The sequence below is a fragment of the Lepidochelys olivacea genome (genome assembly GCF_965140295.1).
Source record: "Lepidochelys olivacea isolate rLepOli2 genome assembly, chromosome: 6".
Taxonomy (NCBI): Eukaryota; Metazoa; Chordata; order Testudines; family Cheloniidae; genus Lepidochelys; species Lepidochelys olivacea.
In genome coordinates, this window is record NC_140416.1 from 110,205,573 (window position 1) to 110,231,409 (window position 25,837).

Genomic DNA, 25,837 nt, shown 5'->3' on the forward strand with positions numbered 1-25,837 from the left:
AGGTACACAGAAGGGCAACAAAAATGATTAGAGTATGGAACGGCTTTTATATGAGGAGAGATTAAAAAAAGACTGAGACCGTTCATCTTAGAAAAGAGCCAATAAAGGGGGATATGAGAGAGGTCTATACAATCATAAAGGGTGAGAAGAAAGTGAATAAGGAAGTGTTTTTTAACCCCTTCACGTAAGACAAGAACAAGGAGTTACCCAATGAAATTGATAGGCAGCGGGTTTAAAACAAACAAAAGGAGGTACTTTTCACATAACTCACAGTCAATCTTTGGAACTAATTGCCAGAGAATGTTGTGAAGGCCAAAAGTATAATTGGGTTCAGAAAAAGAATTTAGATAAATTAATGGAATTTGATAAATTCATCAATGGCTATTAGCCAAAATGGCCAGGGCTGCAACCCCATACTATGGGTGTCCCTAAGCCTCTGACTGCCAGATGCTGGGACTGGGTGACAGGGGGTGGATCACTTGACGATTGCCTTGCTCTGTTGATTTCCTCTGAAGCGTCTGGCATTGGCCACTGTCAGAAGGCAGGATACTGGTCTAGATGGACCATTGGTCTGACCCAGTATGGCCACTCTTATGTTCTTATGGATGTCTGGGATTGCAAATCTTTCATTTAACTTGTAGACATTCTCCGAGTTTTGTTAAAGTTATTCTAGGAAGACCAGGCCAATGTTGTTTGGGATTTTTTTTTTTAGCAAGTTTTCTGTGCTACATTTCCAATTTTAGAAGCACAGATCAAATATGAATAGCAATAATATTAGTAATAATGCCAACAAAGTTTATCTGTTTGCTGCGGAAGGCTCAGGATAGACTGCTAGAGGGTGTATTGTAAGGACATCCGTCTATTTATTGTCAGTATTGACGAGTAATTAAGGAAACAATAACTGGAACTGCAGATACAAAGACGGGCTCTGTTACTTTTCCTGGTGCTTCCTTTCAAGTTGCTTTGCAGTGGAAAGCAGGTAAAAGAATAGCTGTTAAACAACACAGTAGTAATTGCTAAATTTGTTCTGGCATTGTTAGATGGGAATTGGGGAAGAACAAATGAGTATGGTTTTTGAATAGAGAGTAGAAATGGTAAAGAGTAACCCAGATCCAAAACTCCAAAACCTTTTTTTTATGGGGGGGATTAAGGGGGTTTCAGAATCCAGATTAAAAATTTCTCTATAAATATCTGTAATGTGCCAAACTGAAACACTGCATGTGAACACTTCAAAATGAAGGATGTTTAGTATATGGACTGAAATTGTATGGCTCCAGCTGCTCCCTACCCTTGATCCACATTGAAGCCTCCAGGAACCACTGCTATGCAAATAATAAAAATTATCTCTGAGAGATATGGATAAATAATATAGATTTGAAAACAGAGTGCTAAAGCTCTGTTAAAAATCTAAGTAATTACTGGTACTGAATTGTATCTTCTGTAGTTTATTTTTGGCAGTGTGGCTTAAGAGCTAGAATCAGGACTCATGGGTTCTATTCCTGACTGCCAGCGGTTTGCTCTGTTTCCATGGGCATGTCACTTAAACTGTCTATACCTCAATTAACCCATCTACATAATGTATAAAATGGTAAGTTTAAGAATACTGCTGTGAGGAAATGTTTGTAAAATGCTTTGGAATCTTCTGATGAAAGGCATTACATATGCACATAGTTTTAATAAAGCCTCTATTCTAGCTTTTTTTTTTTTATGGTATAGATATACATCACAAGGGAGTGCAATTACGGCACTTACTCTCACAGCTATAATGTCCATAGCTTGTCTAGTGAACTTAAGCTTTAAGAATCAGTACAGAGCAGGGTTCGGCAACCTTTGGCACGCGGTCCGTCAGGGAAATCTGTGGGCCGGCTGGGATGATTTGTTTTCCTGCAGCGTCTGCGGGTTCAGTCGATCGCAGCTCCCATTGGCCGCGGTTCGCCATTCCAGGCCAATGGGGGCTGTGGGAAGTGGCGCGGGCCGAGGGATGTGCTGTCTGCTGCTTCCCGCAGCCCCCATTGGCCTAGAACGGTGAACCGCGGCCAGTGGGATCTGTGATCTGCAGAAGCTGCAGCTAAACAAACTGTCCTGGCCTGCCAGCGGATTTCCCTGACGGGCCACATGCCAAAGGTTGCTGATTCCTGGTATAGAGCCTTTACTGTACAATTAAATGTCTGAAATGTCACATTAACTTTTAAAAATGTGTATTTCTTTAGTGGGTAGGGTTTGTAGCTGCGTTTATTCTACAGCCTTGCTCCCTTTGTGCTAAACATTACCTAATTGATCTTCTCATCCTTTGCCTTGTTGCCTCATCCATGCACAGCGGAAAACCTTATATTCTGTAAATTGTGTGGAGGAAGGAGTAGGTTAGAGACTGTCCCTTGTCACTGATATTTGAGTGCTCCTTCATGTGCCATATATTAGTTTTATTTTCTTCCATGACACATAGCTATGAGGAAAGAACTCTCCAGAGTGTCTTAAAAGACAACTTCTATTAAAGATGAAAAGAGTTAAGCAAAATGCAGCCAGTAGATCTCACAGCTAGAAGGAAAAATAATATACACCAGTGTCTCAGTAGCTTTAATTGGAAAGGGAGAGAGGCATGAGCGTGCGGAGTCCAAGGCTTAGTTCCATTGCAAGGATTTTTGATAGAGGATTAGATAAACAACATAAGTTAGATGGGGAAAAGGAAAAGGAAAAGGCTGGGGTGGGAGAGGGAAGCGTGAGAGTATGTGTTTGTAGTAAAGCTGCTCAATGCTTGGAAAACCATCATAGATAGATGATCATAATACTTAACTTTTACGTAACGATTTTCTCCATAGATCTCAAAGTACTTTATAAAGAAGGGTAAGTATTGTTAGCCCCATTTTGTAGGTTGGTAAATTGAGGTTCAGAGAGGCTCAGGGGGTCACCAAAGGTCACCCAACAATGTGGTGGTAGAACTGAGAACAGAATTCAACTCTCCTAATGCCTGCCCCTCTGCTTTAACCAGTCGACTGTGCTGCCTTCCAAGCTACAAAAGGACAGAATTTTCAAAAGCTAAATTTTCCCTTTTGCAGTAGCAATTTTGTGGGCACAAATTAGACCTGGAAAAAGGAATGCTGGGCTAGGGTTTGGCTGAAACTTTAAGCCAGATGTTCTGTACTGGTTAGTTGGGTACAAGTTATGGAATATCCAGCATTTTTAAACATTTCAAAAGTAGTTTCTTATGAATATATACGCTGTTATGAATTTTCCTCAAGAAGAAGTGTTGGTGAAGTCTGATGGGGTTTTGCTATTTATCCAGGCCTACAGCCATACCATTTGTGGGCTGTGTTTTGGACTAGTTGGGATTTGGATGGGGGACCACTAAGCAGAATGCTGGTGCTGCAAGAAGTGATGTTGGGGACTCAGTATGTGGCACTGCTCCCCTCAGGTTTGTTGTTGAAGTCCAAGTATGGTATTAAGTGTACTGCACTGCTGGCTTTGGACTGAGATATAAATTACTAAGATTCTGACCACTTGTGCTCTTTAATGGACGGATGGCACTCATTGCAAGAGCTAAGGACAAGGAAAAGCTCACTCTCTTATCCAAATTCCAAACGCCGATAATTACATTTCACTTATCTAAATCCCTCATGCCTTTTCAGCTGGATCCATTCCTTTCATCTTCTGAAAACACTGATGTGACTGCTGCAGAATGTCTGTGGTGGTTCCATCCCATAAGTGGCTGCATTTCAGCATTGGGCATAAATGTGTGTGCAGGTGTAGCCCACTAAACTTTGTTTATAGTACACAAGCACTTCAGGGTGCTTTTTGGGTAGAAAAGATGCTCTATAAACGTAAGCCTCATAAAAATATCTAGTACTGCAAGTGCCCTGGTCCTTGTTATAATGCTGATTATTCTCTAGGACAGCTATTCCACTTCCTCTCCTTTTCTTGTTTTCTGACTCCCTATGTGGACATGCAGTCCCTGGGCCAAATAAGTATTATATGCCAAATTCTTAGGAAGAGAATATATCAGTACTAAAACACTTAATTGCTTGATCTAACGTATGGCACTGTGCCTGTTTAGATTACACAAAGGGTGGAGATGCACAGTGTGTGTACTATACAAGGGAACAGTCTGAAATTTGTTCTTTCTCCATATGATAACTTAAAAGGTTAGGCCCAGTGGTGTTGTTTTTCACTTGCCTTTTTAAATGGACAGCCTTCTATAAGCTGGCTCTTTTGGGAGATATCACACCTCAGTACAGCTGACCTGTTTTTTTCTAACTTGGCCTTTTTTGTGCACCTTAAGTTATCTATTGGCACTTGATCTGGGTGCCTGAATAAACATGGGATGTGTAAATCCATTCTTTATATCCCGTTCTCTTTCACATATGATTCTCAAGGGGATTGCTGCAGCAGACTTTATGGAAACAATAATTATTTCATCAGGACTTCATGTATATCTTGATTGTACTTTGAAGACATTCTCGAGAGCTGTTTTTATAATTTCTGCAGTGGATCATAGTGTGAAAACAAGGAAATAAACATTATCTTTCATATCAATCAGCAATATGATTAAATAACTACAAGAGCTGATTGCTGCTTGGCTATCGAAAGTAATGCCAAGTGTGGTACCACAGTGGACGTACCCAACAGATTGAGTGTCTTTGCTATACAGTAAAACCGTATATTTATGACACATTTAAGTTTTAAATTTACAGTTGCAACTATTGTGCTCCTGAGCAATTGGTTTGTCTCAAATCCTGCTTCAGAATTTAGATATGCATTTTCAGAGTTGACTGGGATTTTAGCGTCATAACTCCCATGATGGGATTTGTGCAACTAACTCAGGCTGCACTGCTACTGAAAACTTAAGGGTTCATTATCACTGCTTAGAAAGTCCAGTGGGTATAGAGATTGTTCATTGGCATTTATGATTCCCTGGAGTTTGCTGCTTTTATGTTATGAAGAAATGCAACTGGTCATTGTGCTGATCTCTGTACAGAGAACACAATCTATTGTTTAGAGCTAGGAGATCTGCATGCCAATTCCTGGCTCTGCTACTGACTATCTATATAACTTTGTGCAAGTTTGTGCCATATTCCAGAGATAATCCTGGGACAGGGCAGTTATGTGCCACCCCCTTTGACACAATCTGTCTCATAACCTCTCTCTGCTTCAGTTTCTCCATTTGTACAAGTATAATAATTATTGCTTAATAGGTGTGTTGCCAGACCTAATGTTTGTAAAGTACTTTGAGATCCTTGGATGAAAGGTATGATACAAGTGTAAATTATGTGACAGGGTTGGGCCAGATGGCTACAGGAGAGTGATAGAAGGCAGATATATTAGCTCCACGTTAAGTAGGTCCCTTTTCCCTGGGTAAGGTAACAGGGAAGGTTCCAGAACAATCAGGAACTTTCTGGAAACAATTAAGGCAGACAGGCTGATTAGAACACCTGCAGCCAATCAAGAAGCTGCTAGAATTAAGACAGGCAGGCTAATCGGGGCACCTGGGTTTAAAAAGGAGCTCACTTCAGTTTGTGGTGTGCGTGCAAGGAGCTGGGAGCAAGAGGCGCAAGAAGCGGAGAGTGAGAAGGTGTACTACTGGAGGACTCAGAAGTACAAGCATTATCAGACATCAGGAGGAAGGTCCTGTGGTGAGAATAAAGAAGGTGTTTGGGAGGAGGCCATGGGGAAGTAGCCCAGGGAGTTGTAGCTGTCACGCAGCTGTTACAGGAGCCACTGTAGACAGCTGCAATCTACAGGGCCCTGGGCTGGAACCCAGAGTAGAGGGTGGGCCCGGGTTCCCCCCATCCCTCCATCCCCCCAACTCCCTACTTGATACTGGAGGAGTTGACCTGGACTGTGGGTTCCACCAGAGGGGAAGGTCTCTGGCCTGTTCCCCGATCCATTAGGTGGATCAGCAGAGACTGCGGGGATCGTTCTTCTTCCTTTCCCCATGCTGGCTAGTGATGAGGCTAACTGAGTGAACTGCAGATTTGAACCACGAAAGTGGCCAAACTGAGGGCTGCCATGAACCTCTGAGGCGAGCAAATCCGCCAATAAGCGCAGGACCCACCAAGGCAGAGGAGGAACTTTGTCACAACTATTAACAATAAAATGATTAATACTAGCCTCATACTCATGAAATAATGAATTTAGAGTGACAGGCTTTTGTATAATGGGCCCAATCCAGTGAATGATCCATCTTCAGAACTGGAATGTTGGCATATTTATAAGGTTGGGCCCAAAGGTGTCAGAACTATAACTTATTGCATCTTTACTTATTTTAATCTTAATAGGGGTACAGACATTAAATTGAGCATCTCTTGGCACTGTTGCAGAATGTGTCTCTGTGTGCTCTCCACTGATGGTCTCTGGGTCAGATCCCACACTCCTTATTCAGGAAATCTGGCCCGTGAAGTTGGGAGATTTACTCGTATAAAAGTGTTCAGATCTGCAGCCCGTGGATACACTGGAAAACTGGTGAGCAGAATGGGTAAAATCCTAGTGCCACTGAAGTCAGTGGCAAAACTCCCAGTGACTTCAGTGGAACCAGGATTTCACTCCCTAGGCATGTGGAACATGCACATGAATGTATCTCTCGTGTTAAGTTCACCGGTTGATTTTTAGAACATATGGGTTTTGCTCCAGAGCCTAAGTTTTATTTTGGTTCCTTGATATCCTGCTTGGTGCCATCATTAAGGATTAGCAGAAACCTTGATTCTAATCCCATTCTTACTCACAAAGAACAGAGTTACAATTTTAATTGTACGTTTTAAATGTTTTCCTTCTTCATCTTTTGTGTTTTGAAATTCTGCATTTCAAAAGCAGGATCATTGTTTGGCACGTTAAAGCATGTCTCTTTAACGGATTTTCCTTTTAATGAGGAAGAATGGAATTAAGGGGGGGGAAAAATCTGTCTTGAAGGGATTCTCTTTTATCTAATAGTTTTCAATGCAGCCAATGGTAGAGAGACTTGCACTCATCTGATTTGCAGTCTATTGGAATGTCATTTTTCTGTATCGGGTAACTTGTTAGCACACAAAACATCACTTTCATAAATGTTATCACCAGCAAAGGCCATCTGGTCCTGCTAGTGACAGGGGGATGATTTTAGGTTTTTATGATGTCAGTGAGATTTCAGCAGTCTTGGACTCATCTGCCAAGCTGTTAGGGAAAAAAAGTTAAGACTATAATTGGAACTCTGTTGGGGGAGAAATTAAATGAATATCTTGCCAACCATATTTCTGCCCATATTTCCTTCGATTAGTCTCCTGATGGTGTGTCCTTATGAAATCTGATTAGAATGAAATGACTTGATTTGTTAAACAGGCAGTGATGACAATGAACATCTGTTTTACTGCTCTAAATTGCATTGAGCTCAGAGTAACATTGTCCTTTCTTGATATTACTTTATACAGAGCAGCACAGAAGCTTAACCTGTCCTCGAAGAGAAAGAAGTACCATCCGCCCCTGCCACGCTCTCACGACTTCTCTGTCTATGCCACCAACTTTAGTGGCATACTGCAGTTATGCTCTCCCCCAGCACCGCCATGCCTTTTGAGAGCAGTGTCAAAAATCAAGGACAACCCTGGCATTGGAAAGGTAATTCGAGATCTCAGTCTCTTTACAATTTCCTACCTAATTTTAAGGAGCCATACATTTTAAAGCATAGAGGCAGGGATTAGGTGGCTCAGGGGAGTGCTGGGATACAGAGTCTTGCACATCTGTTTAGATGTGACTGTGAGTAGACTCTTGGGTGGCCTATAAAAATGAGTTGGTGGTCTCTGTCCAGATTCCAGTGGACAAGTGTCAACTTCATAAAAGTGAAACGAAAGGAATAAGTGAGAGGAGAAACAGGCCTTCCGCCTCCAGCCATGGAAATCTGGCATCTTTTAAAAGTGCTAAATTGTCAATTTTGCACTAATTTTACTTAAATAAAATCAGGTAAAACGTAAGACAATTATTTAGAGTTTTATGTATATTTCTGACATGTTAAAAGCACAAGCTACAGTGTCTGAATACTTATTTACATAGGTTACAAGAGATTAATATTTCAAGGTGGACCTAAAGTACCTAACGTGCAGAGGAGAGTTAAAAATGCACCTCAAGTAACTATACAACTCAACATTAACATAAATAAATTGTCTGCCTAAGTACTTTTAAATGACACTCTGTTGTATTGTATTCTGTTAAATCAGTGAGTTGAAGGAGATAAAGGTTTTTGCCAGTGTATTTTTGCTAAATGGAAGTGAAATGTCTGTAGCTTTACCATTCTATGAGACACGTTTTTTAAGAGGACATTTACAAATGAGAATGTGATTTCTGCCCCGATTTTTTTTCATATATTTGATAAGAAGCAGGCAGATGAATTTTTGAATGAAATAAATTAGCAAGTAGTTTAGTACCTCTTACCTGGGAGTCAGTGATGAGGGAAGGGAGAATTTAAGAGACTGTTTCTACATTTGCAGCATATGCCATTTACCCTGTCTGCCTCTTCTCCTGCAGACTTAGGGCTAAGTTGTGGCATTAAGCCACATCCTTGTGTTAGGGATAGCGCAGAGTTATGTTGCCTTTGGGGGAGCTCTGCAAGATATTGTGTTTTATAAAAATACGGTGTCCGTAGAGCTCGCAGATGCTTGCAGGAGCCGTTTCTGTGCACCTTAAAGGGCTTCAGACTGTGCACCCTTCCATAGGTGGCCACCTCTGACAATGGCCCTGCCTTCTTCCCATCCCTTTTGGTGGAGCTGGTAGTATTAACTAGGACCACTCATTTTGCTGAGGGGAGTTCTGTTTTGTCCAGTATCCTCAAATAGATAATCCAAATATAACTCATGATCACATACAGGATTCCAGATCAGTAAAATGTCAGGGGAATCCTGCAAATAAGATAATCTTGTACAGATCACTTTTCTGTCCATAAGCAGAATGGAGCAGAGCAGGGGGCAACTAAACAAAGAGAAAAACCCTGATAGAAAACAGCAGATCCTGCTAGAAAGCTGGACCATTCTGCACAGAACTAGACTGAGCTCTAATATTTAGGATCTTGGGCTTCTTCTAACAAGGGAAGTATGTAACACACTGACGAAGTGTGTCATATTCCCCTGTAGTCACTGGTACTGTAGACTGTAAAAGATAACATTCTGCTCTAGCCACCTACTCATGGAGTTGCACCTTTAGCTGAATGGAAGGGTACCGTGGTGTGGCGTTGAAGGCCTGGGTTTAGCAACCTTGGTCATGCAGAAGGCAATTATACCAGTCTCTCTGGCCCTTGATTTTTAATATGGCTGTATCCCTTTAAGCCAGTGGTCTCCAACCTTTTTACGCGCAAGATCACTTTTTTAATTTAAGTGCAACCCAGGATCTATGCCTCCCCTTCCATGAGGCCCTGCCCCACTCACACCATCCCCCCTCCATTGCTTGCTCTCCCCCACTCTCACTCACTTGCAGGGGGTTGGGCTGCGGGACGGGGTGGGTAGGGCCGAGGGGTTCGGAGTGTGGGAGGGGGCTTTGGGCTCAGCCTGGGGCAGGGGTTGGGGTGCAGGAGGGGGTGAGGGGTGCAAGCTCTGGGAGGGAGTTTGGGTGCAGGATGGGGCAGAGTTTTCGGGGGGCAGGAGGGGGTCTGGGCTCTGGGAGGGAGTTTGGGTGCAGGAGGGGGCTCCAGGCTGGGGCAGAGTGTTGGGGTACAGGGTGCTGGTCCTGGGAGGGGGCTCAGAGATGGGGCAGGAAGTTTGGGGTACAGGAGGGGGTTGGGGTGCAAGAGGGGATATGGGGTGCTGGCTCCAGGAGGGCGTTGGGGTGAGGGAGGGGTGTAGACTCCTGCTGGGTGGCACTTATCTCGGGCAGCTCCTCGTCAGCGCTCCCTGCCTGCCATGGCCCCATGCTGTTCCCGGAAGCAGCCAGCATGCCCCTGTGGCCCCTGGGAGAGCACGTGGCTCTGCGTGCTGCCCCTCTCTGCAGGCACCACCCCCGCAGCTCCCATTGGCTGTGGTTCCCCATTCCTGGCCAATGGGAACTGCAGCAGTGCTGCTTGCAGGCAGGAGCAACGCGCAAAGACCCTAGCCTCCCCTCACCACCACAGGGGCCTCAGAGGGGTGCTGGCCAGGGCAGGCAGGGAGCCTGCCTTAGCCCCGCTGCGCGCTGGACTTTTAGCTTCCGGAGATTGCGATGGACTCTCAGAGGCTCCAGGATCAACCAGTCGATTGTGATCGACCAGTTGGTGACCACTGCTTTAAGCGTTGCTGTAAAGCAGTCCTTCACTGGGAAAACTACTTTCTAAAAAACATCTTCAAAACAAAAATACCGTAGCTGCTTGTAAAAATCATGATTCTGCATAAAGGATTCCTCATTTAACTTAATGATAATAGTCATTGGGCAGAGGAAAAGAATCAGCCCATGTATGTGCTATAACACTTGACGTTTATATCTCCACCCTTCCGTATCAAAATGATAATGAGCAAGTAGTCTTTGGTGGCATTTATCCCATTGCGCTGTAATACTCTTCCTTTATATTTTCCCCTTTCACCTGCTAGCTCTTTGTGGGCAGATACAGCCTCAGGCTGATAGAGTTTTCTGGTGATGGTGACAGCAATGGGAATAAATAACCATTTGCTTCTCCCTCATTTTACTTTAAATATCAATGCAGTTAACAAACAACGAAAGTTGGCAGATGCCTCTAACTTCATTGGTAACTGAAGAATCCTGTCTCCTCTTGCCATCATTGTACTTAATACTCTTCCTGCTCAACACTGATTTCTGCTTTTTCTTGCGGTCTGGAGAATAATACCAGATGGCTCACTCACACAGGGGATATGCTTTGCAGAAGCTGGACTCTGGCATGTATTTTTCTTACTGGAACATCCAACATCTGTCTTTGTGGCAGGCTCCCTACTTTCTTTGATGGTTCCAGAGTCAGCTGTGTGCCTGGCCTCATTGCTGGCTGTGGTTCTGTGTATGTGGCTACCTTGGGTTAGGCATCTGCTAGAGCAGCACTTTCCTTCCTCACTCCTAATTTGGTGCTATTTTGTTTCATATGCTTAGTCTTGACTGAGTTGCCTTTAACTCCTTTAACTTCAGTGGTTGTTGAGGGTGCTGAGTACCTTCCAGGAGGTGCTCCATACATTGCAAGATCCCACCCACGGTGGATAAGATGCATCTGTAAGTTGAAAACCAAATGTTTGCATTTGAGCCTGGATAATTTAAACACAAGCCAGACATGTACAGAAAAGGCCAACTCTCTGCCCTGGGGAGTGTCATATAACAGACCAATGTGAATTTTCACTGGGGAAAGTAATGTACAAAACCTGTGTTTCCCTTACAAACAAAAAAAAGCACTATTAGAAGCCCTATAATACTATGATCAGAATGTTAGCAACGTAATATTAAATTGTAATATCTGTATTGTGGTCTTTGATGGAAAGCTAATAGGAGTTCTATGTGGAAGGGGCTTTCAAGATTGGACCCTTTATTTACAAGATTCAATTAAAACAGCATGGCTAAAACTTTTGATTTTATATCGATTCACAAAAATTAGAGATGGAAAACAGACCTACGAGCTCATCTAGTTCCCTGACTGCCCGCAGGTTCCAGTGCAATATTCTGCCATACAGCACGTTTTCCAATGCTTTGATATTAAGTCGTGTAATGGTATAGACAAATCATATTCAGCACTGACCTCAGTGGGAGTTCTGTGTTCAGAATGTGCAGTAGGAATCTGCATATGTGGGTCAAAGGGGAGAGGCAAATGTTGCTGTGAATATAGAACGCTAATTCAACTAGCATAAAAATTACAGCTACTTGTAGGGCAGAACATGGCTGCCATTTGGCACTTCTGATATTACCCAGTGATTTTTAGGAGGCAAAGTGATTCTTAGCTTCTCCAGTTGAAACCACAGGAGGACGTTTTAAGGTAGGGAAAATGGGGCAGATCATCCATGGCTAAACCAGGGACGAATTTGACCCATTGTAATGACCTAATTTGTCCAGGTCAAACCATCCCTGCCCTTCAGTGACCTCAAGTAGCCAGGGCTTTGGTTTTATGTCTCATCCAAAACACATCAACATAGGTTCCTCTAGCACCATTCCAGAATATTTTTAATTCTGATTTGCCCATATCAGTTGTGCAGCACCTGTGTTTTTCTTTATAGGTATGTCATCCCACTGTGGACCATGCCTGACCTTGCTATAGCTAATGAGTTCAGGAGTGACCACAGTTCAAGGTGGTGGTACTGTGATGCCCTGTTAGCAGTCACCACGAGAGCTGCAGTGTAAGAAATAGTGTTGACTATAATTTATGAAGAAACACTTTAATAATTACAAAACATATCTGCTTCTTTGCTGCAGACACTCAGAAGAATCAGCTGGTTTGGTCTTATGAACAGCATGGAATCTAAACATATGTTCTTTAGTGAATCAAGCACATAATAATTAAATGACAGTCATTCATTGTATTTTTTGCTTAGTATTCTTTTTCTTGTGAGATACTTCTGATAAAGGACAGAAAGAACTAAAGAAACATATTACAAGTTGCAAAAATTTCTGCCCCCCAAGTGTATGTATCTCTAAATGATCTTGTCAGATGAAATTTAGCTCTGTGACTGAGCTAGGAGAAAGGTTAGCTTTTTAGACTTCAGAACTGTAGAGGGTTGCAGGAGTCCTGGAAAGGTAGTTGTGGTTCATAGTATTATCAACATATTTACCACTGTTACAGCAAAATGTACTGTATCCCAATATGGCTAAATATTTTTTAAAATAGATAATTTAATTTCAACATCTGGACTCTAAAACCCTTGTTTGATTGTGTATTTCCAAAACTGACCCATATTTTATGTCATGCCTAGTATGGAAAATCCCTGGTGGCTGAGGCCTCAATTCAGCAAAGTGCTTAAGCATGTACTTATCTTTAAGTAGGTGCTTAAGTCCCATTCATTGGCTTCACGGTTAAGCTTGTGTTTATGTGTAACCCTGAATAGGGGTGCTTCCTGAATTGGGGCTTCAGTCAGTGGGACTTAAGCAGCAACTTAAATTAAGCACATGCTTAAGTGATTTGCTTAATGAAAGCTTGAATGTCTGCCTTAGGTTTTTCTCTAGTGACTGTCCTTATATTGTAGAATCTAACTGCTTGGTCCTATCATTCATGGCCCAGCTGGGTCCTTTTGCTGGCTGGCTTGATGGAGTTTCAGGAGAGGGGGAGAGGTTCCCCAAACCCTGGGAGCTCAGCAAAAACCATTGATCTTATGTGAGCATGTGTGTGTGGAGAATTAGGGGAGAAGCCCAGAGTGCTGAGTAAGCTGTGTTAGCTCAGTTTAGGTGCAGAATGAGAGGCTGCTGTTGAGAATTTGGTCTAAAGGTTGAAATTTGCTTTCAGCCCAACTGTATTGCTCCTCGTCACATGAGTGGGAGTTCTGCTATGGGCTGATGGCAACATGTGGGCTATATGTGGATTGAATATAGTACTTCTTGTAAATATATTTATTAAAGCAAATTTCAAATACTTTAAAAAGCATTTTAATTTCTATTTTGTCGTCTTCATTGTTTCCAGTGTTCTCTAAAGGGAAACCAGCCCAGATACACAGACATGTGCTAGCTCTGGTCAACCTAGCCCCCTATTAATAGCCATGTGGACGTTGTGGCACGGGCAGTGACGTGGGCCAGCTGCCTGAGTACAAGCCCAAAAACCCACTGGCAGCGAGCCTGTGCTGCTGTCCATGCCGCAACATCCACCCTGCTATTTTTAAAGCGCTTATGTCGAGCAGAGAGTGCGTGTGTCTGTCTGCCCAGTCTGGGGGGCATGCCCCCAGCTGCAGCATAGACATTGCCTTCGGAGTATCTTTTGTTCCATTCCAAAAACCACCTATTTTCCCTGTTCATCGGAGTTTCATCTGGAGCATGTAAATCTGCCCCAGAATGCAAATCCCTGATTTTACATCTAAGCCTTTGTTTAGAGATAGATGGCCCAATTTGTTTCTGTACCTATAGTGTAAAATTTTATACAATGCCATAGGTGCTAACAAGTGGCTTGAATTTTTAATAATGTCAGGTGGAGGAAAAGTTTAAACTTTCTTAAGTTATAATGGAAAGGTTTCCTTGGGACCTGTGTTTAGTATAATAAGCAATACCTACCCCCCCAGGCACAAAAAATCCCATTACAAATGGCATACTGTATTCTGAACAGAACTTCACTCACTACTGAAAAATGTTATGTCGCAAATTATATCTCTTACCCATGAATCTGCCGAAAACACCAGAGTCCAAATCATTTAGTTGAATCCTGCTTAAAAGGCAATGATCCTATGCAGTATGATTCTTTTAACGGAATCATTTTTCTGGTCTCACTGGGTGTTGTTAAATTTAATGTCAGAATAGTGGGAAAGATGTCTGAAAGCCATTTAATATTGTCACTGGAAAGAAGTTAGATTATGCTCAATTTCTGACATTAATGTGCTACTTAAGATAATTTATCATATTGTGGTATTAAAAAGACATCCTTTTTACAGTGGCTGCTGCATAGCATTCTAATTTGCTATTTTTCTTTAGTGTGGTAGGAAGCCTTTTTCATGCAAAATGTTTTTTCCAGGGTTCTGTTCAACACACTCTTTATAATACTGCATCACTTACAAGAGCAACTTTAAGTGCTTGTCTCTTCCAAAGATCTTGTCAATTTTTTTATGTTAGAATGTCAGAATCCTTCTACATGAGAAAATTGATATGGAGCATTAAGAGGGAGAATTTGAGTTCCCAAACTGGTGTCTTGGAAAGGCATATTCATATTTTCCTTCATTTTTTATTTGCTTTAGACATTTACTTTCATTTATATTTTTTTCCCAGCCTATAGTCAAGGTACCTCTAACATGATTTACTGATGATGTAGACTTTTCTTAAGTGTACTGTCTACAGCACTCACTTGTTCTTACAATAGTTTGATGATGAATAACAAATAGGTACTTAATTTTGCCATCTTTATTGCTGCTTGTTCCTAATGACTAAAGTATTATTTCCAATATACATCATATGTCTTACTAAAAGGTCTTCAGTCTATGTATGCAATTTTGTAGAACCCATGACATACAGATTCCTGCTGAAGGAACATATTAAACACAATGCAGAAAATTATATAAAAATACACTTCTTTCTTTTTTCCCATGTTTAAAAAGGAGTAGTTTTGTGTGGTATCATCTGGGAATATAGAATCAATTCTTGCTTAATAGAGGCCATTTTCTAAAGAGTACAATATAGAAGTGCTTTTTTAGGTTCTCCCAAGGGAGCTAAATAGTTTATGCTAGCATAGCAGTTTTGCATATAAATTTGCTATATAATGGTAGTGGCAGAATGTGAAAGGCTTGTAAGAACTATCCACAGTAAACCAATTTTGTAAGGGTTGTATATCTGTCAGTTACAATTAAATCCATGAAAAATATTGGCTCTGAACTAAGACTTTTGTAATTTGATTTACACAGTAGTTGAGAAATAAGCAATTTCATTGGAAAATGGCCAGTAATGAAAATGAATTCTGTGTAATTTCTTGGTGAGAAATCTTAATTCAGAATGGTGTATATATAAATAACTTTATTCTATTAATTTGCTATAACTCACCATTCTGAAAACATTGAACAAAATTAACTTCCCTGTCTGGGCAGTGCCTGTTATGAATGCAAGTTCCCAGGGAATTTATATTGACTGTTCAAATATGCTATAATGATGTTTATTGCTAAAGACCAAATTGCTTGTTCATTTTAAGGATTATGATACTGTGATCATGCTGCGCATCACCAAAATGTCTAGAATAGATTCCAGTATAATGCCAATATAATTCCTGAAATATAGACTAATAAAATGTTCAAAGCTCATTTTAATAGCAAGGTCTGGACCTGCAAACTCATACACCAAAATATTATAATTCTTCTTTAGCATATACTTTCTTGTTTTTCCTTCTTGTTCTTTTAATTTTAACCTCAACATCTCTGTAGGCTCCAGTCCAATAAAGCACTGAAGCACATGCATAACTTTAAACATGTGAATATGGTAGATCTATTGACTTCAAAGGGATTATGCGCATGTGTAAAGTTATGCATGTGTTTAAATATTTTGCTGAATCAGAGTCTTAATTCCCTTAGTATTCACATTACTAATGAGCAAACTGGTTATTCAGAGAATTAACGTTGTCTTTCCTTGTACATCTCCCTAAGGTTAAACACGTAAAATATTTGGTACATCTTATTGGTCATCTAGAAAAATAATGGCGTCATTCTCTCCTGACTTGTATATTTTGTAGTCATTGCCTAAGGACACACTTGAAGTCTGTGGCAGACTTGGAAATGGAGTCCAGCATTCCTAGTTCTGTGTCTTAGCCACAAGGCCATCTTTCCTACCTCTTTGATTTCAATCAGCCTTCCTATCTTGCTTGATCATATGGCACAATTCAGTGGAGTCATGGATATCTTCCTCCTCTGCGCTTTCCTATCTGTCCAAAGATCCATTTTCATGACTGGCAGTCGGTAATTCTCTTCTATTAGATCTATCTGTTATAATGCTCCTTAGGAGAGTGTGTTATTGGCTTTGTCATCTCTTCCCCAAATGGCACCTTTCTTCCTGAATTCACCTTTGGAAATCACTTCTATTGGGATGAAAATTCCTGCACTGATGCATCTTCATCCTTGATTTCTACCAGCTTCATATCTCATCAGCTTGTGGCTTTGAACTATCTTCCTTCAACTTAGAACATCCAAAATATATACCCTACTGATTGCTAAGATGAGCAGCCTGAGACAAAACTCCATCTCCATCTTGACCCAGGGCACCAATCGCATATTCACTCGTACTTTCGGAAACCCTAGAGATTTGACTTGACTTTTTCTTTTTTCATGCCTGTTAACCTGTAGAAATATTTCCCATGTTCAACACCGTCTTGACCACTCTTACCCACCATTCTTTTGTCTCAGTTGCTATAATTCCTTTCTTTGTATCCTGCCTAATCTCCAGCTCCAGTCTGTTTTAAACACAAAGGAAAGCCTTGAAGTCAAAACAGTGCCTTAGAGTTCTTTCTTGGATCTCTGTGCATTCTGGAATCAAGGATAGACTCTCCCTGATAGGCTTCAGGACACTTCATTGAATTGTCCCACTGTTCAACCTCATTGCTTCTATTTTCCAGCCTACTCTTTGGGTTTACTGAATGTGGGGCTTCTTTCTGTTCCTCTTCCCTGTCTCTCCTCAAGCAGGTGGCAGACTCCTTTTCCTTTACACCTGAAACAACCAACCTGACTTTCTCTGGAAACTGCTTCAAGACTCTGTTTTGCAATTTGGTCTAAGACTCAATACTCTCCTACCTGCCATAAAACAAACACGTCACACTCCCAAAGCCTCACTAATTCCTCATGTGTAACTCTACATAATGTGATCTTGGTATCCTGTTTCACACTGCGGGCTCAGTCATGCCATTGAGGCACTGACCTGCACTGAGAGTTATGCGTAGCTACACAAAGTTCCCCTAGGCACTCCTCAGCACAGAGTGGTAACAGAGGAGTAGATGGGATCCTACCTGGCCCTGTATCTGTGGATCTGATTAACATGTGGATATGACCTACTCTTTAGAAATTGGCCCATAATGCAAAATTCAGATCCAGTTCCAGACTTCCCCCCAAAACCCAGGGATGTTTTGGTTCAGAACTGTAAAATATGAGTCCGGTTCTGATCCACCCAAAGTTCAAGAATGTTCAAATCTAGAATTTTGGTTCAGGCCTATCTCTCCCAAAAGCATGAACAACATTTGGGTGTACTGTCTATAACCATTCAAATGTTCTGTAATATGTTTTCATATGAAAGGCTGTATATCGGGCTTTATGGGAGCTAGCATTGTCATCAACACAGGTGGGTTGTTTCTCTCTGACTCTGTGGAGCCTGAATTTTGAGCAGCCATCAGCCTATGTCTGCTTACAAGTCTCCCTTAAATCTGTTCTGCACATGCATAAAATAGCCTTTTAAACATTTTTTTTGCACTCTTCAGCATCCTTCCACTTCATTTGCCATTAGATGGTAGAAGTGAGTGAATTTCAGCTTGCAGATGTTTGCTTTGATAACCTTTCTTTTCCCTGACTCCTACTGTAGGCTGACAAATAGATAAATGTTAAAGGAAAAAAACAAATTCCTGATTACTGTGAATCTTTCTCCCATCCTAACCACTGACATTTACAGTCCCACCCATTGTTGTACATGGGGCAGGCACACCCTGACCTCATGCCACCCATTTCCAGGGCTTTCCAAATTATTTATTTATTTATTTGTTAAATTCTTCATCTCCTGTGGCATATTCAGGATATGTTTATCATCTTCTTTTCCCAAACACTTTTGATTTTAATAGGATTTCCTTCAGCAATTCTGCTGACCTCCTGATTCCTGCAGAAACATGAATTTGGAAAGTTCAGCAGTTTACTATTAACCCATGGTGTTCAAAACCCACGAGATCACAGAGCCAGTTAATTAACAAGATACTAGATTTGCATGATACAGAAGGCTTCATGATTAAAGAAAAATATGAGTTATACGGATGTGTAGTGGTGTTTTATGTGTGTATTTTATTTTAGTTTTGTTTGTAGAAATCAAATGGAGGTACAACCTGTCCCCTCCCCCCATTCTTATTCCTCCTCCTAATCTTTGCAACTGGCCACATAGCCAATACTGACACCATCTCTCTCTAGATGTATATTTATATCCAACTTACAACGTTTTTTCCTACTCAGTGACTTATAGTGACACTGAAGAGAACAGTTAAATGTGATATGCCTTACTTTCTATAAAGAGAAAGAAAGGACAAGAGAAAGAAAGGAATCCACTAGAAACATTCAAACCTCAGCAGCATTACCATATGAGTGAAAATGTCAACCATATGCTTCATTTAAAGGAATATAAAGTTGGCAAAATCACAGATTGTTCTATGTGTTCCTATAGGGTTGGCTCTGAAATTCTGCAGCAATCTTTGTCTGCTGTTTGTGTGGTCATTGTGAGTACTGCGAGGGAGTGGGGTGTAAAATAGTTTTTTATGGGAATAAATTAGCATCCCTCCATTATTTTTATTGTCCTCATCTTTGCCAAGGGCTTGACTCTCTCTTCTTGTTTAATCCACTTTCTGAGGCCTGAAATGAGTATTCTGGAGCCAATATATCTTGTCTTTCTTGTCTTGTGTTTGTCTCTTCTGCTTTTTTCTCTGTCTGCTGTTATCTCTCCTTTTGTCTCCCCTTTTCTTTTTCAGGCCAACTTTCTTCCCTTCCTACTTGTTCCCTCTATCCCACTTCTAGACTCACTGACTCTCTCATATTTTTACTACTCCATCCAGTGTAGTAGTTAATATCCTTTAATAGCCATTGGTAGTTAATATCCTTAACTACCCCATTATAGCCTCTATGGTGTACATCTGGGGTGTAATTCCAGAGCCTGAAATGGACGCTGGTGCACTTGACTCTAGTTAGTTTTAAATTAACCTACCTACTTTTAAATTAACCCAGTTGTTATTTGTTTGGTATGCAAGTCACTGCTGCACCAAGGTTGCGTTAAATCACTGCTCTTGTGAAAATATTTAATTTTGTAAGTGAATAAATGCATTTGACTGTATTGCAGGTATAATTGCTCCAATTCTACATTTGCTCAGCCATCAGTGTACATAACCAGGATTGGACTAAGGGATTAATGAATTATGAAATATGTATCTTGTGCTGAAAGATGCATTTGCTTTACTTTTCTGGGTGGTGATGGCCTCAGGTACTGAAACGTGGGTTTCTCCTTCACTCCAATTGAGTGGGCAGGCTATATCCTCATGATGTCTTGTTTAGCTCTGAGGCAATGAACTTGGGTTGTTGGGGTATCAACCACTCTCCTAGTTATGGGTCAAAATGTTTTTTGTGACCTCCAAGCTCCTTCTTCCTGTGTTATTTTCTTTAATCCTCTCCACCCCATGTCCTCACATCTAGATGACTCTCTTTCCACTGGGAGTGGCTCTCTCCAGAGCACAGCATGCTGTTCCCAGGAGAGTCAGATGGGGTCACACATGAGAGATTCAATGGACTTAATTCTTACAGCAAGGAGTATGCTGCCTTTCTAGTGCTCCTAGATCTTGCCTGTCATAAACTCATATTCCTACATAATAAAGAATTGTACTTTTGGTAGACCAGTAATTGTGAACCTCACAGGTCTCTAGGTGGGTTGACATAAACCTGCTCCTGACCTTCAGTCCCTTGAATCTGGGCCTCAGATGTAATGTGAAACCATGTAACATTGTGCTGATTCTCATTGTGCTTCCTGTTATTCTACATGCCCTTATCACTGCAGTATCTGAGCTCCAGGAAGATGGGCACAAAGAATACTGGAGCGGCATCTCAGGAGGAACAGTCTGTGAAGAAGTTGAATGTGGGGTTGCCAGAGGACTCCTATGCTAGGCAGTCAGGATAGCATTATTTTCCTTTGTTTCTAATATCATATTCCTCTTCCTTCTTAAGCTGCATCTGTATCATAGCACAACCCTTGCAGCTGAGAATATGGACCTTGTCAAACAAGGCGGGTTCTAAACTAGAGGACATGGAGAAAGATACATGAAGCAACAAAGTGTTCTGTCATGCTCCCAGAAACACATGCCTGAATCCAAGATTAGCCACGAACCCCTTCCTCCAATGTGGCTGGTCCGTTACTATTACAGTCCTTGCTTATGCTGGCAAGTGTTTACATAAGCAATTTTCCTCTATTCCCCAGTGAAGTTAATGGGCCCACCCATATAAGTAAGAGTTACACAGTCTAGCCCTACATTTTCAGGTGTATGGCCTTTCAACAGTGATGGGTAAGGCATAACTGGAGTAAGGCACAGCTGAAGTAGACAATCACATTAGCTATCATTTAGATTCAGATGTACCTGGGAATGGGAAAATGTGGTTAATCTGAAGTCAGTAGTTTTCTGCACATACACAAAACCAGTTGTTACAGACAAAACACTAAAAAAGAAGGCACCTTCCTCCTCCGTTTCTCTTGAAAGCTTACTTTCACTTTAAAAATGAACATGACCCCGGAGGCCAGATAGATGTAGAATCTGATCCATTATGGTGAGAGATTTCAGTATCCTCTGGCTCCAGAGAGATGGACTTGAAAGGCTGACTTGATGCATGTTGCTTTTTCTGAGGGTGAAACCCTGTTTGCTTAGGGACTAGCATGCTGCTACTGGAGGTAACTTGCTGCTGAGGTCATGAGCAAACCAATTTTCCTTTTATACCAGTGCCTCCTGCAATAATAATAAGTGTAAGAGAGAAAGGAAAGTACAGTTTATAGATGCATTTTGAAAACAGCATACATTTTAAAGTTCATTTTAATCAAGTAATTTTGAAGTGTGGTGGTTTTGGTTTTGTTTTTTTTCATCAAGAAGGTTATTTACTGAACATCCTGGTGATATGTCAAGGTTGAGGGAAGCACTCTAGCACACAAAGCTAGCTTCATGCAGCTTTTATGGGGAATTAGCCTTGAAGCTGTCACCTGTAATGCACTTTCCCTTTTGAAGCAGCTGTTTCATTTATTTTAAGGTTCGCTTATTTTCTAGGACTGTCTTTTCATATTCAGATCAGTACCAAAGAGAGAAGAAAGCAAAGCGTTGAGATCAGGAGCCAACTTACCAGGGCTAACCTGTTCGGAGGATGCAATATTCCCCTCCATGAAGCCTTGTGTAAGGTTTACTTGAAGGGCCTATAAATAGGGTGTTGGGGGTTTTTTGGTTTTTGTTTTAACCTCTTCGTTCCTTTGGAGAAATAGAGGAAAGTTTTCAGGGCTAACTTTTGAAAAATAACTCCTGTGATGCCAAAAATGGGTATTAACACCCCCTGTTTGAATATACGGGGGTGCCACATGCGGTTTAGCGTTCTGAACTGAGTGTGCTATGCAAAATAGAACTGCAGGGCATCTAAACACAACCTCCAAAATACCTTAGCCAACAGTTAATAAGGACGCAGGCCCCAATTCAGCAGGGTACTTTGGGATGAGTCCAACCAAGTCTGTCATTAATCCCATGGGCTTGGATGACCCGTCTACACCTCATAGGGGACAAGGCTCTATCCCTCCTGTCCTTGCACTGCAATCCTAAATAATGGCACAACCTGCTCAATTCTCCTGCATATTGGACTGCTTGGGTGCCATTCTGAGCTGCAATGCATACTGAAGCTCTGCACTGCCCTCAGCACAAATGAGTGTCTTAGCCCTGGTCTACACTGGGGTGCGGGGCGGAGGATTGATCTAAGTTACACAACTTCAGCTACGTGAATAATGTAGCTGAAGTCGACATACTTAGATTGACTTACAGTGGTGTCTTCACCTCAGTGAGTCGACTGCTGCTGCTCCCCCGTCGACTCCACTTGCGCCTCTCGCGATGGTGGAGTACAGGTGTCGATGGGAGAGTGCTCGGGGGTCGATTTATCGCGTCTAAAGTAGACGCGATAAATCGATACCTGCTGGATCGATCGCTGCCTGCCGATCCGGTGGGTAGTGTAGACATACCCTTAAAGGCATAATCTGGCGCTTTACGTTTTGTTTCAGCATCAATTTAAATAAGCTTGGAATGGCAGTTCATTTTCTTTTTGGCTGTTCTTTCTTTTGAATGAAAGGGGAAATGGCTGGGGTTAACTGCTGTTTACACAGAACAAATGTAATAAAAAGAGCCGAAATCTTTAAAAAAAAAAAAAAAGACAAAAAGAACCTATGCTAATGTTGTAAATAGACATAATTTGTTAACAACATTATTAGAACACTGTGGTTGTAATAAACTAGTGTTGGAAAGCCTGGAAATGCAAAGCTAAGGTCAAAGTCAATAAATAATTGTCGAACATTAGAAATATCCCCAGTCAGAGTTCTACAAGTTTGACTTTCTTTTCCCACCCACCATTCAAAGCTGTCCTGGCGTTATAGCTGAGTCAAATCTGCAGGTTACAAGTGTGTGCTATATTTGGCTTGGTATGTATTTTGGATGGTTGATCAGGTAGATATTTAGGCTCTTTTGGATTCATAGTGGAAAGGTTGCTAGCAGACAGTTACACCTGGACTGTGAAAGAATAATTAAAAGGAGGAGTATTTGGTTTTTATTTACTGTCAATAGGTGTTTTGAAGTGGAGAAGGCTCAGGATTGACGCCCATTGTACAACTGGGCACCTGGGGACAGATGGGGGCTCAGATGGTGTAAATTGTCCCAGCTCCATTGGCTTCAATGGCATTATGACAATTTACACCAGTTCAGGATCTGTTCCATAATGTAAAATTAAACGCTGACCAGCAGTGGTATCTCATACACAGCAGGATTTTCCTGTACTTGGATTAGGACATAACTCTACCATTCTGCTTATAATTTAAACATGTCACACAATGTACATAGAGTCCCACTGGTGGAACACGTCACTTCTCTTAGTTTTGAATCTGCTAGACAGTGGTGCACTGAGGATCTAGGGCCTGCTGCCCTGCATCTTGTGTAGTCATTTGTACCTGTGCAAAGAGCATGTAAAAGACAATAACGCTTCCGGTCTCCAGGGAAGATCCTAGCAATAAGTTATAGCTGCAAAAGGCTTCTGACCATGTGGGTTACAGCAACAGCACTTTTGTATTGGCGGAATTGGACTTAAGATATGTCAGTGGTTAGGAGGAGAGAAAGTGAGAACTCCGAGGACTTGTTGCTTACAACATCTTGTTTCATTCTTGGTTTATTCAAACAGCTGTTCAGGAAGGATTTGTCAGTACATTAGGTCACAAAGTCTGTGAACATTAAGGTCCTGATTTACAAAAAGATCTTGCCACATTCTCCTTTTCTGTGGACACAATTTTTCACTGAGCGTTGATTGTGCCTGCAAATCAGGGGTGTGTGTGTGCGTGTAGTCCGTTGGTTCGACGGTGACGTTTTCATGCTCTCTCTTTTTGTGGATTCTGGAGTGACTCTGAAGTCCAAAGCATGACACGCATGCTCATGAGCGGATCAGGCAGACAAAGTAATTGGTGAGCGTCTTGGTCACTATAGCAGTAGTATGATGCTTTCCCCTTGCAGCTAACAATCGATTATTTCTGTCTTCTTCAAAGGCTTGAAAAGCTCTGAGTGCTGTGTGTTGCCATGCTGATCTATTTAACTCAGCCTTCTTAAGATAATCTGGTTTTATTGCACCATAGTGTGTGGTTTTTTTGATGCTGTCCTTGTAGTGCTTGCTGTCCTTGTAGTGTTTTTCCTTGTAGACACTTGATTCTGGTGTCCTTGTGCCAATTCTCCATAGGATTTTTCTCTGGGGAGTTAATATTCAGGCATCCTAATGATGTGTCCAACCCAGTGTAGTTGGGCTTTTATCAGCATGGCCTTGATGCTTATGGCATTTGACTTTTGGAGAACCTCCAGGTTGATAATTTTGTCCTGCCAGCGGATCCCCATAGTGGCGTGCAGAGACCACATATGGAAGGCCTCTAGCTGTTTGATATGCCATTTGTATGGTGTCCAGGTCTCACAGCCATAGAGGAGAGATGTGAGCACAAAAGCATTGTAAAGTTTTATTTTTGTTGAGAGGGTTATGTTGTGGGATTTCAGGACTTTGTTATGTAGCTTTCCTAATGACTGAGAAGCTTTCAGTATCCTGTTCATGATCTCTTTGTCAAAGGAATCCATCATTAGACATCTAAATGGTAAAGTGAAAGTGAACCCTTTTAAAATTAATTCATTGCAGGCACAAGAGTGGAAGCCAGTGCTGAAAATCTGGCTGTAAGTATATGGAGAAGTCATTCTGAGTCACAGAACTGTTAAAAATGTACAAGTTTTGGGAGCAGGGAATAGTTTGGGGGGTGGGATACTATGCAATTATTTACATTAGCTGTAAGTAGGAACTAAAGCTGTCACTTTCCTTGTAACTACTTGCAGGTGAAGGTGATGGTGAGAATTTGTCCCTCTCAAGGACCACATGACACGTCCGAATCCATGTCTTTTCTAAAGGTAGATCCACGAAAAAAGCAAATCACTCTTTATGATCCATCTGCAAGTGGACCATCCAACTTAGGTCACAGGAGAGGAACTGTTGCTGTCCCAAAGATGTTTGCCTTTGATGCAGTATTCCCTCAGGATGCTTCTCAGGTACTGGAGATAAGCATTTAACTCTAACAACTCTTCCCGTGGGCACATCATTTTAATTCATATAAGAGTTCCTTATTGCTTCTGGGAAATTTTGTTTGAATGAGTTAGTATAATTCCTGGGAAAACATGGTAATTTAATAGACAGTAGATAAACTCTCACATGGTTTCAATTTAGCCCAGAAGTGAAGCTACATCCATGGAGATAAATTTGCTGAATGAATACTTTCCCTGTATTTTTAGTGCTGCTTAAAGGCACAGTCAACTTGAAATTTACATTTTTAACTGAATATGTTGTAACCCTTTTTAAATCAATAGGATTAGGAGTACAACCCATTGACTTCAGTGCTTTGCTACCTAGGGACAGATTTAAGCATGTGCCTAAAGTTTAGTGCTTTGCTGAGTCGGGACAATGGTTACAACTAACCCCATAAGATTACTATAATTGAAAGAGGGCAGGGAAGATTTTTATTTTTCTCTTCTTTTTCAGGTTTACATTTCACATCACTTCCTGAATAGTCAGTTTCACTGTTTTGTTGACCATGCATGCCCTTCTCCAGGCCCTGCAAGGCCTGTCTTATGCACAATAACAGCAGTAGAGCTGAAACTGGACGGGCAGCAGGCAGACATGTGCACAGAAGGAAAGGGGATATGTTTGGTGACGTTGTAGTCAAGACCACCCAATGGGAGCAGAAAAAAAACTTATAGTAGCTTTAAAACAAAGGATTTTTAAAATAAATCTGGACATAGACCAACCTTTACATAGTTCTC

General features: G+C 41.4%; 1 protein-coding gene across 3 annotated transcripts in view; it reads left to right on the plus strand.

Annotated features, from left to right (window-relative positions):
* The window catches only part of KIF26A (kinesin family member 26A), a 133,060-nt gene that overhangs the window by 90,312 nt on the left and 16,911 nt on the right, over positions 1–25,837 (plus strand). For all 3 annotated transcript variants that reach the window (XM_084630184.1, XM_084630183.1, XM_084630185.1), the window contains exons 5-6: positions 7,392–7,575; positions 24,860–25,069. In XM_084630184.1, coding sequence (XP_084486310.1) covers positions 7,392–7,575; positions 24,860–25,069 — 394 coding nt within the window. The remainder of the gene's footprint in view (positions 1–7,391; positions 7,576–24,859; positions 25,070–25,837) is intronic.